At 31.5% G+C, this 19891-nt stretch overlaps 2 protein-coding genes and 1 long non-coding RNA gene across 4 annotated transcripts; 1 reads left to right on the top strand and 2 right to left on the bottom strand.

Annotated features, from left to right (window-relative positions):
* Window positions 1-1773: 1773 nt before the first annotated feature.
* On the bottom strand, window positions 1774-3296 carry LOC108196886 (probable galacturonosyltransferase-like 3). The gene has a single exon (XM_017364365.2). The coding sequence runs from the start codon at window positions 3274-3276 to the stop codon at window positions 2104-2106; it is 1173 nt and encodes a 390-aa protein (XP_017219854.1). The 5' UTR covers window positions 3277-3296; the 3' UTR covers window positions 1774-2103.
* A 5128-nt stretch (window positions 3297-8424) lies between these two features.
* Window positions 8425-12331, top strand: LOC108195433 (beta-amyrin 16-alpha-hydroxylase CYP87D16). The gene is made up of 9 exons (XM_017362397.2): window positions 8425-8686; window positions 10037-10346; window positions 10442-10591; window positions 10697-10948; window positions 11020-11109; window positions 11198-11276; window positions 11436-11542; window positions 11733-11860; window positions 11969-12331. The coding sequence occupies exons 1-9, from the start codon at window positions 8445-8447 to the stop codon at window positions 12060-12062; spliced, it is 1452 nt and encodes a 483-aa protein (XP_017217886.2). The 5' UTR covers window positions 8425-8444; the 3' UTR covers window positions 12063-12331.
* Window positions 12332-15002: 2671 nt separating this feature from the next.
* LOC135147854 (uncharacterized) lies at window positions 15003-17520 on the bottom strand. Of its 2 annotated transcripts, none has more exons than XR_010285771.1 (3): window positions 17384-17520; window positions 15453-16624; window positions 15003-15305 (listed from the first exon to the last, which is right to left on the bottom strand). It is a non-coding gene; the product is annotated as an uncharacterized LOC135147854 (long non-coding RNA). The 2 variants fall into 2 exon arrangements; XR_010285770.1 differs by having other exon boundaries at window positions 15003-15581; window positions 16026-16624.
* Between the last annotated feature and the right edge of the window lie 2371 nt (window positions 17521-19891).

The raw sequence follows: 19891 nt of genomic DNA, 5'->3' as shown, positions 1-19891 counted from the left end.
AGACCTGTAAGACATTATGTGAAAATTTGCTGAATCTGTAAGACATTTTGATTCAATGATACTCCCTTCATCCCAAATTAGATGACCCCGTTGACTTTGGGCATGTAACTTTAGGTGCATTGACCATCTACTTTTGTTTTTTATTTTTTTATTTTTTCTTTTGTAAATGAAAATTTCATATTTTAATTTTTATTTACAAAAATAAAATTTTAAAAATAAGTCAGGTAGCTATGCGGTCAATGAACTTTAAATTGTGTGACCAAAGTTAACAGGGTCATCTAATTTGGGATGGAGGTAATATTAGTTATATTGGTTGGTTATAATTTAAAAATAGTATGTTATTAATATTTTAGATTGTTAAAATAGAATATATCAGTTCAATATGGTAATAAATGATGTGCAATCTTCCTACAGATTTTTTACAGACATGTAGAGGTTCGACAAATTTAGTCATCCAGGTTGGTTAAAATTATAGACAACAGTTGGGTATGGTTGGAGTATGAGTTTTTCAAGTTGTTAGACTAAAATTTTCATTTTTAATATGTCAACTCACATTTTAATCAAGGGTTTTGAGTGGCAGGGAATGCTTTTAATATCTTTGCATATATGCAAGGTAAAATATGAAAACAGGGGAAGTAATAAGCTTGATTTGGAATTTTTTTTTGGGCTTTGCGGTTGGTAGAATAAGAGCCCAAGAGGGGTGGACAGGCTTGTATTGCAACCTATATTATCACAGTTCTTTCTTTTCTTAATTAAATATATTATTTAGCCGAATCAAAAAATTGTATTTTACAAATAATAATACTAGTATATTATCGGAGAATTTTATGTGCCTCCTTTGCAAAAAGATCAAACTATCTGCAGTTTGCTTATATAAATCTCGGAGGTCCCTTGGATATAATTTTCTTCATAAATATATTTACTTTGAAATTAAAAACTACTTTCAGTTGCAAAAGTACTGATAGAAATAGACAGATCTGAAAAAAGATGAATACTGTTTACAAAAGTAGTCTCAGACTGGGACGAATCTGGGAAAAAAAAACAAAGAAAGAACAAGTACTCTGCCTCTTAGCAGTGATGAAGTACACTATCAACTATTTAGCAATCAAATTTGTGATTATTACTTGGACTTGTTATTTTCCATTTTCGCCCATCATACAACACCAATTTAGCTTTAGATCCACAACGTTTTCAAGTCACTTATATAACAAAAAATATGTAGAGTACCATGGTCCATGAGTCCATAACTGTAATTCAGTTTTTGGTTAATAAAGACATTGTCCGGAACACCGCCTGTAAGAGAAAAATACAGATATGCAAATTCAATGCAGATAGTGAAATTGAAGAGTAGTTGCTTTCTAGAATGGCAGGATGAATTTGTGGACACACCAGCTGAGTAGTGATGGAGCACATGTGGTAGAAACGAATTACTCATGGCCTGTTGGACTATCACTTGACTATAGTACCATTACTACTTTCTACATGAATTTATATTATCGGGTCCAAATCCACACCTAACGTTATCATTATTTATCCGATTTTATTTACCTTTTCGTACTTTCCACGGATAAAAAGATTATGTTTATAAGGATACCGATTTATATTATAGGGTCCGAGTGTCCGACATACGTTTTATCCGATCTCAGACACATGTGCAGAGAACATGGGATGAGCTAAGAGTATAACTTGGTGGTTAAGGATATGAAAAGGATTCTGAAATGTAGAATCAGTCTGAATAGGATAATACATTGTGCAATATCCTTTGCAATCCACTCAACATCAAAGAAACAATCAATATATGAACATAAGGAATATAAATTTGAAAGACATAACAACAAATTAAGCTAAAGTTGATGGTGACTCCAAGCCCCCATCAAACCAAACACAAAACAACCATTATACAACAAATCCAAAATCCAGATATCACCATCATCATCATCAAACACTACCATTTTAATCAAACGGCTGATATCACACACCCCCACAGTACCCCCAAACACCTCCCCCCACCCAACCAAACCCTTTCTTCATTCTTGCCAAATGCCAGGCTGTCTATGGTCTACCATCAATTATTATTACTACACAAAGCTCTAATCCTCTACATCAACTATCTGAGTACAAAGACTCATGCTTGTACAAATCATAAGGGGCCCACAACCCATCCAACGGACAAGCCTTCTTGGAATCCAATCTCAACCATGGCTTCCCCTTCCCACTCCAATGCAACAAACTAACTGAACCAGGATGCAGATCTCTACACAAGCCCTGCAAATTGTCTCCACCAAGACCATGTTGGTTCCATCTGTGCTCAACTCCCTCCACATTCCCTGCAAACACAAGCAAAAAAGGTGGCAATGAGCCCAGCTCATAGATCCTATACCTCTTCTGAATCCTCATCCAATTCTCCAGCTTCTCAGTGTACTTTTCTCTCCTCCACTTCACCAAGTCAATCACCATCACCCCCGTGTTGAAATAACACGCCTTTCTTGACCTAAAAGTCCCTGCAAAAACTGGGTTTTGCCAGAACCTTGTGGTGAAATAGTTTGTGAAATTTGCATGGCAATATTCTGGGGCACCAAGAACCCTAGAATTCAGATTTATGTTCCAGAGCTTCTCGATATCATCGACTACAATGAGATCAGAATCGAAGTAAATAATTCTTTTTACTGTGGTGGGTAAAAGTTCAGCGAGGTAAATTCTTGCGTAGTTCAGAGGCTGATCGAGTGCTCGACGAATCGACGACGAAATCTTGTTGTTCACAAGATTCGTATCGAAATGATATATTCGGAATTTGAGATACGGGAATGTGGCAAGAATGGTGTGCTGAAGTTCCGATCGCCGGTGGGCTGCAAGAAAATGGAAAACGATATTTTCCGGGCAAGTTGCGTGCTTAAGCACCGACAGAACTCCGGCGACTGAGCCCCGGAGATAAGTAGCGTCAAGAGTCATGGAAATATGGATAGTGTGTGAAGATGGGTCGGTGTTGGTTTTGGGACATTCGGCTCCGTTTCGGAACGAGGGTGCTTCCTGAAATTTCGGGAGAGTTAAGGTATTGGCTTTGGCCGGAAAGTGTACGGACGGCGAGGAGAAGAGGAGGGTGAGGAGGAGGAGGGTGGTTGGGAGGCGGAGGTGTGGTGACATTATTTTTGGTGAAATGGCATGTGAGTATTTTTGGTAGAAAATGATTGTGTTTTGAGAAAGAGAGGAAAAGAGGGAATGAATTGGATAGTATTGTTGTCTTGTTTCTTTTAATAAAAAAGTTCCATTGTGATGCATTAGAGTTGTTTTTGTTTTTTTGTAGGATTTGAATTTTTGGATCTTGACACCTTATACCTTCTTTTATATTTTTGAGTATTTATGTAGTTGCATTATTTGGTAGAGTGATAAATAAATTTTATTATTTTTTACTAAAGTAGTTAATGGATATATTTTTTTGTATTTCTATTCAAAATCATAATGATTCAGTTATTATAGTATGTGTAAATAACTTAATAGTCGCATAAACAATATTCAAAATAATAACGTTGTCTAAGATCAGTTATATATTATGATGAATAGAAATATATAAGCAACTTTATAATATAACGGCTAAAACTAGGAGGATGTAAATATACCACGAGTTTTAAATTCGAACAATGACGTCTCAATTATAATGAATACAAATATATTAACGACAATATAGCATAACAGTTAAATTAAGATGACGTTAATCTGTGACGAGTTTTAAATTTGAACAGTAGCATCTTTGTCCATCTATTATAATAGACACAAAAATATTAACAACTGGATCGCACAACTGTTAAAGTTAAAAAGACGTTGATCTATGATCACGAGTTTTAAATTATAATATCACTTATTTTTTGGGCGCGAAATCTACAACCATTGTATCATTATTTTAACTATTTCATTGAGCCCGTTAAGGGAGGTGATATTAATAGGTAAGAATAATTAATTTATTAGACTGATTGACATGATATATATATATAATCTATAAAGTTAAAAATATTTTGTTAATTGTTATCAAACTTGAGTTTTATTAATTTGTTAATTATTTCATATCGAAGAAATTAATGAACTTCGCTTTTATATTTCGATTCAAAACATTAACATCACAATTCACTATTCAGTTATAATGATAGACACAAATAAACTAATAGTTGAATAACATGTTCAAATTATTATAACATCATTTCTAATGAAGCAGGTCAAAATTGGTTAGTTAAATTGGACATGTTAACATTGGGTAAATTTTTTTGATCCGTAAGAAAATGTACTTTGATATTACTGGTATTAATTATATTGGTTGACTATATTTTATAAATAGTATTATTAATATTTTAGGTTGTTATAAATAGAATATATCAATTTAATATGAAAATAAAGGATGTGGAATTTTCTTACAAATTCTTACACGTCCGTAGAGTTTCGATAAATATAGCCAACATCGAAAGACTGATTATATTTATAAATAATAGGAATGTATAATTGAAGTTGTATTTTCTTACCTAATCTCTATATTTTTTATTTATAGTATGTATTAATGATTTTTAGTTAAAAGTCCTACATGATTAGAATGCTCTAGTAAATACAAATACATAACAAGTAAAAAATAAGTATTTATTTGAACAATGACGTCTCAATTATAATGAATACAAATATATTAACGACAATATAGCATAACAGCTAAATTAATATGACGTTAATATACGACGAGTTTTAAATTTGAACAATAAGATCTTTGTCCACCTATTATAATAGATACAAATATATTAACAACTGGATCGCACAACTGTTAAAATTAAAATGACGTTGATCTATCAAGAGTTTTAAATTAAAATATCGACCTTGATCTATCACGAGTTTTAAATTAGAATATCACTTATTTTTTGGGCACGAAATCCATGACTTTTGTATCATTATTTTAACTATTTCATTGAGCCCCTTAAGGGAGGAAATAGATAACAATAATTAATTTATTAGACTAATTGCCATGATATAATCTATAAAGTTAAAAATATTTTGTTAATTGTTAATAAACTTGAACTTTATCAATATTTTAATTGTTTCACTATTGAAGAAATTAATGAACGTTCACTTTTATATTTCGATTCAAAACATTAACGTCACAATTCAGTTATAATGATAGACACAAATAAACTAATAGTTGTATGACATGTTCAAATTATTATAAGAGCATTTCTAATGAAACTGGCCAAAAATAGTTAGTTAAATATTTAAATTGGACATGTTAAATATTGCGTAAATTTTTTAGATATGTGAGACACTGTACTTTGATGATATTAACTATATTGGTTGACTATATTTTAAAAATAATATAATTAATATTTTAGATTGTTATAAATTGAATATATCACTTTAATATGAACATAAAGGATGTGGAATTTTCTTACAAATTCTTACAGGTCCGTACAGTTTCAATAAATATAGCCAACACTAGAAAACTGATTATATTTATAAATAATAGGAATATATAATTGAAGTTGGATTTTTTTACATAATCTCTATATTTTATATTTATAGTATGGAGTAAACGACAAAGTAGTGGCTGTAGTTTTCCAAATTTTACAAGATGATGGCTGGACTTTAAAAATTACATAATGGTGGCCGTAGTTTACTTTTGCCTTTTAATAAGGTGGTGGCCGTGAACTTCTGTTAATTTCCCTCCGTTAACTCCAAAAAATAAAAGAATAAACGACAAAGTGATGGAAATCCAGCCAATATTTTGTAAAATTTGAAAAACTACGGCCACCACTTTGTCGTTTACTCTTTTATTTTTTGGAGTTAACGAAAGAAAATTAACGGAGATTCACGACCGTCATCTTGTTAAAAGGCAGAAGTAAACTCCGGCCACCATTATATAGTTTATGAAATCCAGCCACCATCTTTAAAAATTTGGAAAACTACAACCACCAATTTGACGTTTACTCCATACTATAAATATAAAATATAGAGATTATGTAAAAAAATCCAACTTCAATTATATTTTTGACCGTAATGATATAAGATGTAGGTCAATATGTGTCCTGATATATATGGTTATAATATTTTAGTTTTAATTTTACAACGAATATAACTAAACTAATTTCTATAACACAATAGAAAAATAAGACCAAGGTCAAGAGAACCAAATTAATCGTATATCTTGTATTCATTGTTTTATATTTCAGATCAGATATGTGTGACGTAGACATATTATCAATTTTACTATCGAGTCCATCATAATGATACGTAGCAAAATAAATTGATAAACATGTGATAAATATTTATATGATACCTTGTAATTGATAAATTTTTAAATAATATGATAACTCCTGTAGGTATAATATTTATGTATAATATACTGATTGTGCTCCGGTTAATATGAACATGAAAAATTAAGAGGTAGAGGACTAACATGTAATAAATCTTTGAAAATGTATAGAAGGAATGTGATACTGTGGTGTTTGTTTACAAGAAGCTGGAGCTCCTTCTGACTTGTGTTTTTTTTTACTCGTTTGTGTAAACAAGTAAAAACACTTTTAAGAAGCTGAGAATGCTAACTTGGAGCTCCTTCTGACTTGTGTTTTTTTTGACTCGTTTGTGTAAACAAGTAAAAACACTTTTAAGAAGCTGAGAATGCTAACTTCTCTCTCACAGCTTTTGATTTTTTCCGAACACTTTATTAACTTTTTTTATTGAAAATAATTTTCTTAACTTATTTATTTCTCACTTCTGCTCCACTTTTTTACTATAAATAAGAAATCACTTTTTTTTTGACAATGCAGGCTTATATGCCTTACACATTAGTATCTGTTCTAATAATTCTCGGGGTGAGCCAGAGTCGAACCCGGGTGTCCCGGGACAACAGAGGATAAGCCCACCACTGGGCTATCCAATCGTGCTCAGAAATCACTTTTTTAAGTTAACCTAAACGGCCCGATATCCGTTTTGGAAACTAATAAAGTGCCTAAATCGAATTTTGTGATCACGGAAATGAATACAAGTACAAAGTATAGATAAAATAATTTGTGGAGAGGCGCCAGGCTGGAAAGGCGCGTCAAAATTGTCGATAAAATTATAGCACAGGCGGCCATGATCACATGGTGGTGGGTGCACGGGAAAGGTTTATTTCGCCGTACAAGATTTAATCGTACATATTGTTACTGTAGGATAAACATAAGCGCATGCTTGCAGCATAACATAATTTATTTTATACTTTTAATTTAAATTAAAGATTGTGGGATTTAAAAATACGAAGAAAGAGTGGTCACTTTAAAATACTAAACATCAGTAGCAACGACATAGATGTAGTTTCTGAGATTGCACAATTAACGCAGGGGAATGTGCTGGGGACTGGTTATCTTGAACGAATATATTTAATACAAGGTCGATCAACATCCAATACGAGATATTATAGATTGAGAAATTCTCGGATCATACAAAACTTTTAGTTGAAAAATGTTTAAAAATATTATAAATTATAGAAATTATGTTAGAAAACGTCAAAACTCTGATGAGACAGTTTTATTATCTATGAATTTAGTTAACCTTATATTTATCGAACTTGAAACATTTTAGTTGTCTATGATAATAGGTTATCATGAATAACTATTATTTTAGTTAAGGATTATATTATATCCTCTAAGAGATGATCTATAATTTAATGTAAAATTATATTAAAAGACGTCTCGTTTCGACAAATATTACCGATCAGATATAATTATTTATACTTTTTATTATGAGAATAGAGGGTCGGAGTACTGAGATTTTCCAAAAATATTATCACATACGTGATATTTAGATGCGCGTGGATAATTTTAGTTAGAAGTGTTTATCATTAGTGATGTGTAGTTTTAGTATTAGAAAATTTTGAAACAACTTCAACGATAAGAAGTTTTAACCTAAAAAGTGAGTTGACATATAAAAATAAAAAATATAATTTATGATTTGAAAATATCATACTCCAATGATACTGATTTCATATATAATTTTAGTCAACCTTCTATGAATTATTATATTTATCCAACTTCAAGCCTCTAACAAATTTGTTGAAAAATTACACATCATCTAATAACTCTTTTCTTGACTAAGATGAGGCAAATTAGAGGACAAAAATTAGTTTCGAAGTGATGCTGAATTTGGTGGTGAAGTAACGAGTAACCTATTTTGGTATAAAGGTAACAAGACAATGAAAAGAATATCAGAAATGGAACACAAATATAAAAAAAGTAGCTTCAGCTGTAAATTTTTGATCCACTATGATGTCTTTTCTGGACACTAGTATTATATTTCAATCTGCTGAATACTTAAAAGCCGAATATATTCCATTCCCTGGCGTTTATGAATCACAAGTAAGCATGCCGTTAATGTGCTATATATAGAGACACTTAAACTTATTAGACATTCACAGATTCACTTATAACTTCAAAGTTGTAGTTGACAAAATGTCTTCCTCATATATCAACCTGGCAACATATACAAACATGCAGGGAATCGGGTTCACTGTTGCAGCAGTTCTTACAGTTTATGTTGTTAGCAGGCTGTTATATAGATGGAGGAATCCGAAATGCAACGGGGTTTTACCACCAGGTTCCATGGGTTTGCCCTTCATAGGAGAGACCCTTCAGCTGATCATGCCAAGTGCATCTCTTGATCTCCCACCTTTTATCAAGAGCCGAATCAAAAGGTATGACAAGTAGCTTTTTATTTTAACCTGGGACAAATTGTTTAAGGCTAAAAAATTAGTCACAACAATAGTTTAAAGAAAAGTCCTTATTTAAAGAGGTTTAGAATAATTTTTTTAAATATGTAATAATATAATAATTTTAAATTAAATATATAACAACTAAATAGTTTAATAATTTGAAAACAAATATTTACACTTATTTGAACAATTTAAAAATTTCACATTGTAAAATATGTATAATTTTTAATTTTAAAAGTTATAAACATAAAAATATTAAATAAAGTCTACATGATAATATATCATCAATTTACTTATTTATATATATATATATATATATATATATATATATTAATAAGAAAAAGGCACATATAAACTTAAAAATTTTAAAATGAGAAAAAAAGGACATTGGTAGATTATTAGTTTGTCGATTATGTTTAAATTTTTGCATTAAAATTTAAATATACATATATTATAATTAATAAATAGATAACAAATATATTCTTTTAACATAGATTTGATTTGATGTAAAATATAATTTTAATATTTTAACTGATATTTTATTTAATTACCCTGCAAAAAATTAGTTAAAAACAATTTCATATAGTCTACTAGTATAAATAAAAAAAAATCTATTCAAATTATGAAAATATAAGGTACCTATTAAATTAATATTTTATCTCTCAAAAAAAAAAATTAATATTTTATCGATTAAACATGTGCTATTAACTGATTATAGCTAGGTGACTGACTATCACCATTATCACAAACCAACACGTACTTTTTGATAAAAGCAGTACGTTATACTCCCTCTGTCCCTACATCAGGGGACACGTAGAAAATATAGTTTCATAAATAATTTTGAATATTTTTTTTTCTAGAATAAAAATTTGATGTTTAATCTTTTATACAGAAAAAAAATTCAAAAATAAATCACGGAACTATGTGTTGTATGCGCTTTAACATGCGTGTCAAGTAGTTAATAAAAATATTTTTAAAGCAATGAGAGGGACGAAGGGAGTAAATACTTTTATGTGAGACGACGATTATATTTATTTGTTTTACAAAAAATCTTTACAAACACAATCAATAATGAAAAATTGATAACTATTTACCCTGGTTAGTATTAATATTATCATTACCGGTGATTTTTGAAGAAAATAATATTTAACCTGGGCTATAGCTCACCTCAGCGCCCATATGAAGGTCCGCCTTTGATAAGTATTAAGCTTAAGAAAATGATTTGTGTCTTCTAGAGATTTTTATGTCCATGCACTTTACTTGAATATCTAGCTGTATGTGAAGAATGTACAATTTATAATTTACCTTTTATATCTCCTTTTCTTGTTTCAGATATGGTCCAGTTTTTCGAACAAATGTGGCAGGACGTCCAGTGGTAGTAACTGCAGATCGTGAATTTAACTATTACATACTAAAGCAAGACGGAAAGTTAGTGGATACATGGTCTCTTGACACATTTGCTGAAGTGTTTGATCAAGCTAGTCAATCGTCCAGAAAATATACGAGGAACTTGACATTAAATCACTTTGGTGTGGAGGCTCTCAAGGACAAATTGATTCCTAGGATGGAAGATATGGTCTCCAAAACTCTAGCAGATTGGTCAAGTCGTGAATCTGTTGAAGTGAAAAGCGCGTCTATCACTGTACGTAAATATTATCTATTAGTCTAAAAAAAAATTCATACAATCTGAATCTCAGAACTTGTGATGACTTGTGTTTTCTTATGCGGCAATGGCAGATGAGTATTGATTTTGCAGCAAGTCAGTTATTCAGTGGTGATCTTGAAAATGCTCCTCTTAAGTTGAGTGATATGTTTAATGACCTTGTAGAAGGTCTCATGTCCTTTCCATTGAACATTCCTGGAACAGCACATCACAAATGTTTGAAGGTAAGAAACACAATATTAAGATATGATTAGTTCTAGTAGATATATGTTTATTAGATGCTTCTTTATGCAAATATGATATTGAACTTTGACGATGTTTTTGTTCAGATTCACAAGGAGGTGCGCAAAACAATGGGAGACGTATTGAGGAAAAGACAAATGTCATCGGATAAGACTCCTAGAGATGATCTGCTTGATCATTTAATACAAGACATGAATAAGGAAACATTCTTGAATGAGGATTTCATTGTTCAACTGATGTTTGGTCTTTTATTTGTAACTTCGGATTCAATCTCCACCACAATGGCATTAGCTTTCAAGTTGCTAGCAGAACACCCCTTAGTACTTGAAGAATTAACTGTAAGTAATTATTGTGCTGTAATGTTGTAGATTATGTTCTTGATTTAAAATATGATTATTGTTTTTTACAGAATGAGCATGAGGCAATCCTTGAGAAGAGAGAACATTTAGAGTCTCCACTGACGTGGGATGAATACAAGTCCATGACTTTTACTCGTCAGGTCTGTTTCGATTCAATGAAGTTGAATCAATTTTTCTAATTTTCCAATTATAAATTATTTTATTTTTATACTGTTGGGATATGTGTAGGTCATCAATGAAGTTCTTAGGTTGGGAAATATTGCCCCGGGATTATTTCGAAGAGCACTGAAAGATATTCCAGTGAATGGTAAGGATTAAAATGCCAAATTAAGACGCAATATTTTGAAGGAATTATTTAAAATTCATAGGGTGTTTTAAGGCCGATTGACTGAATTCTTAGCACTTGACAATTTTTATGTTATCACATGATTGAAAGCTTAGCACTAGAAATATTTCTTGTTTGTAGGCTACACAATCCCCGCAGGATGGGTTATAATGATTGCAACATCTGCTCTTCACTTGAATCACGACGAGTTTAACAATGCACTAGAATTCAACCCAGGGCGTTGGAAGGTTTGAGCATGCTGTATATCTTTGTACCTATAAAACAACAAAAATTCAAAAATAATATTACTTGACAAGTTTCGAATCTGGAATGCGTTACTAGTTTAGTAATCACAAACTAAATTTCAAATTTATTAGGGAGCTATAACATGGGGCTACGCATGTTGTCATTAATAATTCTTAAACTGAACTGAAATAGGATATTCAAGCAAGTGTTGTTGCAAAGAGTTTCATGCCATTCGGGGTAGGCATGAAGCAATGTGCTGGAGCAGAGTATAGCAGGGTGCTTCTGGCCACATTTCTTCATGTTTTGGTTACAAAATACAAGTAAGCTATATTCTCTCATCTTACTCCCTTGGTTTTTTTTATACATATAAAAAGGAATTATTAAGAAACGCATACATTCAATTTCTCCACTTCTTTCGTATTCTGCAGATGGGCTATGGTGAAGGGAGGCAAGATTGTGCGTGCACCCATTATACGATTTCCCGAGGGCTTTCACTTTAAAATCTCAGAAAAGGCAAACTGATCAAACAATATAGAATGCACCAGTAACATGCACAAGATCCACTATCAGAATAACTATTTTATGATCAAGCAGTGCCAATCTGAATTTTTCTACGTTCTTAAAAAAAGTCATTTCATTTGTGTTGCGACACATCTAATCTTTTCAACAATTTTTCTTTTCAGTTGCTTTTGCAAAACCACGTGTTGGAGGCATAGATTGAACACAAAATTAAATAGAAGTGCTATGTATATTTTATCAATAAAAATGATTCAATTGTATTTTACACATAAGTTTCGTGCTCTTCCTGCTCTACAACAAGAATCATGTGAAAATTAATTTTTAATCTGTCTACAGAGTCGACTTGTTATCACAATACGCAGAGGGCTCTTTAAAATCAAGGTGCAATTTCTATGATAAAGAATATTATAGTGATCCTAGTAAAAATGCCACCTCTAGTCTTCGTGCTCACTACAAAACTTGCAATAAACTTCCACTTAGCGGTGAATCAAAACAAACTCAATTATCAATTCAATCCGTAGATGGGAGTGATCTTCTTAAAAAATGGCGTTTTGATCAAAGAGCTTCTAGGCAAAAATTACCATTTATGATCATTATTGATGAACTTCTCTTTAGGTTTGTTGAGGATGAAGGTTTTAAGGATTTCATACAAACTAAGATTCCATCTCGTTTTACCATTGCACGCGATTGCTATCAAATATTCTTAGATCAAAAGAAAGCTTTGAATACATATTTTAAGACTTCGGGTCAAAGAGTTAATATCACCCCTAACACTTGTACTTCTTTTCAAAATATTAATTACATGTGCATCACATCTCACTACATTGATAAACTTGCACAAAAAATGCATTAACTTTTGTCCTATAGATGATCATAAGGGTGAGATGTTAGCTAGGGACATTGACTTGTGTTTGGAAGAATGGGGAATTTCAAAAGTGTTTACAATCACGGTTGATAATGCAAGTTCAAATTATAATTGCATTAATTTATTAATCACGGTTGATATATGCATATAAGATGCATTGCACACATAACTAATTTGATTGTGAAAGATGGACTTGAGGAAGTAGATGTGTCGGTTGCAAAAGTGGGAAGGGCGGTTAGGTATATATGTAAGACAATCACCAGCTAAACTAGCCAAATTTAAGAAATGCATTGAACTAGTAAATATTGATTGTAAACATATGTGATACTTGGATGTAAATACAAGATGGAATTCCACTTATTTGATGCTAAGTGTTGCTCAAAACTCAAAAAGCATTTAAATTATTTGAAAGCATGGATCTACAGTTTGCTATTGAGCTTAACGAGGCCATGATGGGGTGCCTACAACTTGGGATTGGGGTAACGTTAAAATGATGGTTGATATCTTGGTTTATTTTTATGAACTTAATCTTAGAATTTGGGTATCATTATAAGTCACATCTGATATATTCTATCATGAGATTAGCACAGTTAATTATTTATTGGTAGATTGGATGAATAGTGATGATATTGATGTGAGTTTAATGGTTGAGAGAATGAAAGAAAAATATGATTAATATTGGGGTGATATGCATAAAATGAACAAACTCATATATGTGACGGTTGTTGTTGATCCTAGATACAAACTAGAATTTATTGAGTTTGCACTTGGCGAGGAATATGGAAAAGAAGTTGGCAAATGACACAAGTCTAGTGATACGGGAGTTATTTGAAGAATATTAAAGGACTCCTCAACCTCAAACTACCCTAACCAATAAGAATGTCAACCTTCAAGTAACACCTCAAGCTTCCATACGACAACATCTTCACGGACATCTTCATTGGGAGCTAGATTCATGAGACAAAAAATGGCTAGTGGGGAAGTAGAATCCAAGTGTGAGTTGGATATCTATCTTGGAGGGAATGTGTTTGTTACAAAAAATAATGATGAATTTGATATTTTGAAATGGTGAAAAGTTAATTCAAGTAGGTTTCCCATTTCTATCGTAACGTCGGATTTCATTGGCCAGTAATTGATATTTTACAGACAATTGGATTAATGTGTGATTTTGATCTACTTTGCAGTATTTTATGCTCCTTCATTAAAGGAGATTGCTCAAATTAATATGATTGACCTAGACATGGAATGGTAATACATTAACTATCTCTATCCATTTAGATTATTTCTTTAGATTAATGTTTATTTTCTGCTCTTTAGATTATTTTTTGCTAATTTGCTATTGTGGAGTACATTTGCTGTGGAGTATATTTAGATTATTAATGTTTTTTTTTGTTTATTTGTTGTTGATAAGATATGTGTCTAAGAATGTTTGAGAATGAAAGGGTTTATGGCTCTGTTTGAAGAGAGATACTGAGACATATAATTTATAAAGCTGATGATTTATACTTAACGACAGTGATTTTTAGAAGGAATATAAGATAGAAGAGCATGTGCAAGTGGGCTTAAAAAACTGGGAAAGAAGCATGTGTTTGGTGCATATGGCATTCACTTCCCTTTGTGACCACCACCATAATACACTAAACCATAGATTGCTTATATCAACGCCGAGAAAACATTGCTTTAAGTGTCATATTTGTTGCAATAGAGTCTATGGCAACAAATGTGCAAAATTTTGGCGTTGCATCTGAGTGCGTTGCAATTGGTCGATTTAGCAACAAATATAGCACCATATAGCAACGTAATTAATTCATTGCAATAAATCGATTTAGCAACAATTTTTTGCCTACAGCAACATCTAAATAGTATTGCATTAGCTTAAATTCATATCTTTTTAATGATTTTAAGGCGACAATATTTGATCAATTGCAATGATTTTGACCAAGATATTGCAATGATTTCGACCGTATTGCAATACTTTTTTAACTTTTTAGCAACATAGTCCGATGAAATAGCAAAAATTTTTAAAAAAGAAAACAAAAAAATCTTCCTGTAAATATATTAAGCCAAGCATATGTGCCACAAATCCAAACATCATTTCATAAATCCAAGATATCCAAGAATCCAAAAGAGGTACAATAATCGTCATACAAACCAATCAAAATAATCTAAGTCAAAACAAAATGAAAAAGTCACATACACAAATTAGCTAAACATAAGTTACAAAAGAAGTTTTCATCTTATCTTCCGTTTTGTTCTTAGATTTCTCCACCAGCGAAACTCGTTGAAGATTAGTCAGTGATTTTGTGTAGCATTGTTATCATTGGCTTACCTTCTTCTAATCAAGAGAGAACGGATCCTTGAAATTCTGATTGGCTAGCTATCTGCTATCAGAAAATCAATAGTCCAAGTTGAATGATCATTTGTGTTATAAATCCAAACTAGCTTTTTCATTAGCCTCTTCAATATCTATATGCTCATATTTAAATATGCCAATGTCCTTGGGCTCTTGTGAAATAACAATATCTTACCCATATTCCATTGTACTGATTTAAGCTAAGGCTTCTATAGTTTCTAAACCAGCAGGAACAATGGAGTCAATGCTCCGTTTGTTGTGCTTCTGTGCTTGCTGGAGTTTAGCATGATCGAACTAGCAAAACCTGCATAAATGTGGTGTATTAAAACAAAATTGTCAAAATGCAAAGTCCACATTAAATGTTGAATGCTTGTCAGGCGAAAAAGCCAAAGAAATAGCAGCAACTGATTGAAATGGAAACCAACATAAAGTGAGCTAACCGAAATAAATCACAAAACTGTTTTTGAGGTCAGGGAAATTTTTTTTACAAACATGGACTAAAATAAGCTCATTTCAAATATACATTTTTAAGATTTGAGGTCATTGTAATATATGGTTAAAATAGCTTCTCAACACTCAAAAAGTACAAAAAAAATCACAAGCTGCCTCATGCTAAAGCTTGCGAAAACATGAAAAAATTCCGCAGCCAAACTTGAAAAACTCTGTATTTCTAACAAATTATGCAGCCAAACTTGAAAGCATTTCAAGCAAAACAAATTTGAAAGCGTTTCAGACAATTTGTACCCACCTCAAATACCCGAACAGATTGTCTCATAGCATCAACGGTCTCTTGACACCACTTATTTACAGCTTCTCCAGGGGTTTGAATGGCAGCCAAAATCATTATATATGTTGTCTTATTCACAATATCATTATGTATCTGTTGTATCCACCAGTTATCACTACATTTGTACCAGAAATGTACCCTCACAGGAGTGGTCAATTCTTTCTCTCACATTCTTTTTTCTTCATATAGGATGATAAATACCTAATCCACGACCACCTCAAAAGTATTCCAATCTTTTTATGTTATTTTTTTGTATTTTGGAACCTACCATCCTGCTTGTTGTCTAAACAAAGCCTGAAGTACAAGTGACTAATATTACATTACCTTACAGCGACATAACTCAGCACACCTACTGCTAGACAGCAGCATCTCGAGCAGCTAGTGCAAGAATATCAGCACATGACACAACTCCGGGGAACTGTTCTTCAAGTTTCGCCTTTATTTCATCAATAAATTCATACCCTAACAAAGATATGTTTTGTCCTGCAGCCTTCTCATTATCTTTAATCTGATCATCAGTTGAATCCAACAATATTGATGCATCACAACCTTGCATATGCCTGCAAAACATTATTCAAACATCACTGCAAGGCTAAGCATATATGCAAAAAAAGGTCTTTAAAATTATATTCAAGTTTACATTACAATATATTCAGAATTATGTAATACCAGATACTTATAAGCATACCCTCACAAAGCAATCATGGTAAGGAAGACATTTAAGTATCTGAGAAATGAATTGTAACACCCTGCTCACTGCTGCATTAATACTATAAACGTCTCGTAATCACAACAAGAATTCTTAACTATACCAGACAATTTACTAGAACCTTGCATATAACACACTCAGAAAAATATAGCTAGTCAATTTAAATTAAATGTCTATGCAAACTGAATGTAATTATTGATTCGTGATCAACTTCTAAGATGTATCAATTAGAATTATAGATAAACGACCTAACTCAAAGGTCTCGGCTGAAAGACAGACTTGGAATGAAAACAAATAATAGCAAGTTTAGAAACACAATCATACAAACATAGCATACAAATTAAAAATTTTAGAATAACAAACTAACAACAAAATTCTTAATTTAAAAGTTTGGACAAAATCACAACCGAATCCCTAATTTATAAGTTCGACCTAAACAAAATTTTAATATAAAACCCTAATTAACAGTATATATATAAACCTATAAATCGATTTAAAATTCACCACTGATTAACAAAAAAAATCTAATTGGAACACACCTTTAGATTTACTTACAGATAAAATTGATTTGGGAAAGAAATGAGAAATCGATTCAAATTCAGATTTTTACCTCTGAATTCGAGTATTCGAGCTTCAGTGTTCTTCGATCTTGAATGTTCTAACATTTATCTTCGATCTGGAATTTTTCTCTCTTCGATTTCTCTCTCACCACTCGGTGAAGTTGTAGTGTTGTGCGTGTGTTTTTAGTTAGTGAATGTCAAATAATGTTTTTAGTTATATTGACTTAGCTGCTTGATTTGGTCCGGGCAAAAAAAAATTGAATGCCCGTTAAATTTAGGGCTCGGAAAAATTTTTGGGCCTAAAATTTTGAGATAATTGCAACGTTTACTAAAGTTCTTAGTAAAAAATTTTAAATGTTGTAGTCTGTTGTAACAGATTCTAAAAACATTGCAATTTTTATAGAATTGTCAAAACATGTTAAGAAATAGCAACAATTTACAATCAAATTTTCAGATTGGCATTGTTATAGCCAGTTTATGGTGTAGTGATATTAGTAATTTGTCTGAATAGTAAACAATAACAGAGTAAAATTTGATGAGATCAAAAATTAAAATTCATAAATTATCCTCCTAGTTTTATTTTTTGAATTGTGCATTTTGAGTTGATAGCTAGTCAATAGTGTTTATGTGACTAAGGAACAAATGCCATGAAGTAATACAGAACTTGACAAGTCTATCATCAGTGTTCATTAATATGAGTGCAGAAATGTAAAGTTGTGAATCCTCCACGGAAAATGCTTGTAACCTGATAAGTAATACATCAAAATTCATATAGGGTTTTTAGCTCTATGGATTTGTTACTAATGATTAGTTGTTATGCATTAACTGGTATTCCAGTTGTATATTCTTTCTTAGAGCAATTTTTACCCTGTTGTATATCTGCAACATCTAGCTAGTCTCTTTTTTTAAATGCAGATGAGTTCGTGAAAGAACCATGGATTGATGAAGAGTAGTTGCAACTAGCAAGTCATCAGTAACAGCTAGTAGTGATGTTTCACAGTTTCTTTCAGTAAGTGTAATAGTGTGATGTAAAACGGATGGTCTAATCATGCTTTTCAATTTTATTAACACTGAACTAGTGCTACTATAATAGTTTTTGCAAGATACTTTGATGAGTGTATTAATCTTTTTAATTATGAGATAGTAATGGTTATTGATTTGAAAATGTTGGATCTCATATCCTTTATTTGTGTATTCTTTCTATTTATCCTGCATTTTTTTTTTTAAAAAAAAAGTTCGGTTTTTATGTAAACGAACTGAAAAAACCGAACTATTTCGGTTCGGTTTGACAGACAAGTTCGGTTCGACTTTCAAAACTATGAAAATTCGGTTCCGGTTATTTCGGTTCAGTTTTTGCCCGAACTGACCGTTTGCTCAACCCTACTGGCCTCTATGTAACCCGTTCCTACATAACTCATGATTTCAAGACTGACCAAACGGGCTCTTAGTTGTTCGTTTGGCATTGTTTTAGACTTTTACTTTTCAAAAAGTGTTTAGGATATCTAAAAATAGTTTTTCCGAACATTAATAATTGACTGATAAACTGCTTTTAGATTAAATAGGTTACTGTATTTTGTGGAAAAACTATTTTTCAGCTTTTACCGAAAGTTATTATAGATTTTACTATTAAATCTCACTGAAAGCATTTTCTTTTTATCTTGTAACCCAAAATATGCAAATATGAAAAAATTATCAAATAATTATCAAATTTTTACAAAAACACTTCTTTCACAACCATTTTTTTTATAACAGCACGACAAGTTTTAACATGACTCCCAACAAACTGTAATTATTTAAACATATACACATCAACCATTTCTATTAACTCTTATTTTGTCATGTTATTTTAGGACTTATTTTAGAATCTAATTTGAGATTTTAATTGGGCAAATAATTAAAGTTTCCAAATAAATAAGCCCAGCAGCTGACATTGGACAGGGAGCCGTGAAACATTTGGGTCAGATGAATATAATGTATCTGGGCTGTGTAGCCCGGACTTTAACGAATTGCTTATCTTGCCATTCCTTTTATTCACTACGGCCTGGTACTGAAGACGGGTTTTTATTCTATTTGGATAATTCACATAAGAAACCCGTGAAACAACTAGCTATTTTTTGTCTGAAATTATTTCTAACAAATAAGAGTTTATTTCTGAAAAAAAAAATAATCAAATTTTTTTTTTTGAAATAAGTCTTTACTTTTTCCAATCAAAAACTATTTGTTAATATTTGTTTCCGAAACGATATACATGCTACAAATTTTTTTAAAATCTTTTCTATCAAAACTTATTTGCTAATATTTTTTCCTAAAAGAAATATATGCTACAAGATTTTTTTAACGGGAAGATGTTTTTAGTTACTGTTCAAATCCAAGAAAAAAATCAATGCACAGTGGACATGCAAGTTCGAGATATATGTGCCATAATCTCATATCATATTTGTTTTCCCGTAATTGCATTTTTTCCAGTTTTATAGGGTTTATAAGGTCATACTAAGAAGTACTCCCTCTGTCCCATTTAATTGTATACGTTTCTTTTCAACTGCTCGACACGCATTTCA

Source organism: Daucus carota, chromosome 7 (assembly GCF_001625215.2).
Source record: "Daucus carota subsp. sativus chromosome 7, DH1 v3.0, whole genome shotgun sequence".
Classification (NCBI taxonomy): Eukaryota; Viridiplantae; Streptophyta; class Magnoliopsida; order Apiales; family Apiaceae; genus Daucus; species Daucus carota.
Note: the sequence above shows the minus strand (reverse complement) of the source record. Positions and strands in the feature narration are given on the sequence as shown.

Excerpts from the sequence above, each read along its gene's own strand:
- LOC108196886 (XM_017364365.2), bottom strand. The coding sequence starts at position 3,276 with ATGCATCACAATGGAACTTTTTTATTAAAAGAAACAAGACAACAATAC.
- LOC108195433 (XM_017362397.2), top strand. The coding sequence starts at position 8,445 with ATGTCTTCCTCATATATCAACCTGGCAACATATACAAACATGCAGGGA. Across the intron at positions 10,949-11,019 it reads TAGTACTTGAAGAATTAACT|AATGAGCATGAGGCAATCCT; the intron begins GTAAGTAATTAT and ends TGTTTTTTACAG. Across the intron at positions 11,110-11,197 it reads CCATGACTTTTACTCGTCAG|GTCATCAATGAAGTTCTTAG; the intron begins GTCTGTTTCGAT and ends GGATATGTGTAG.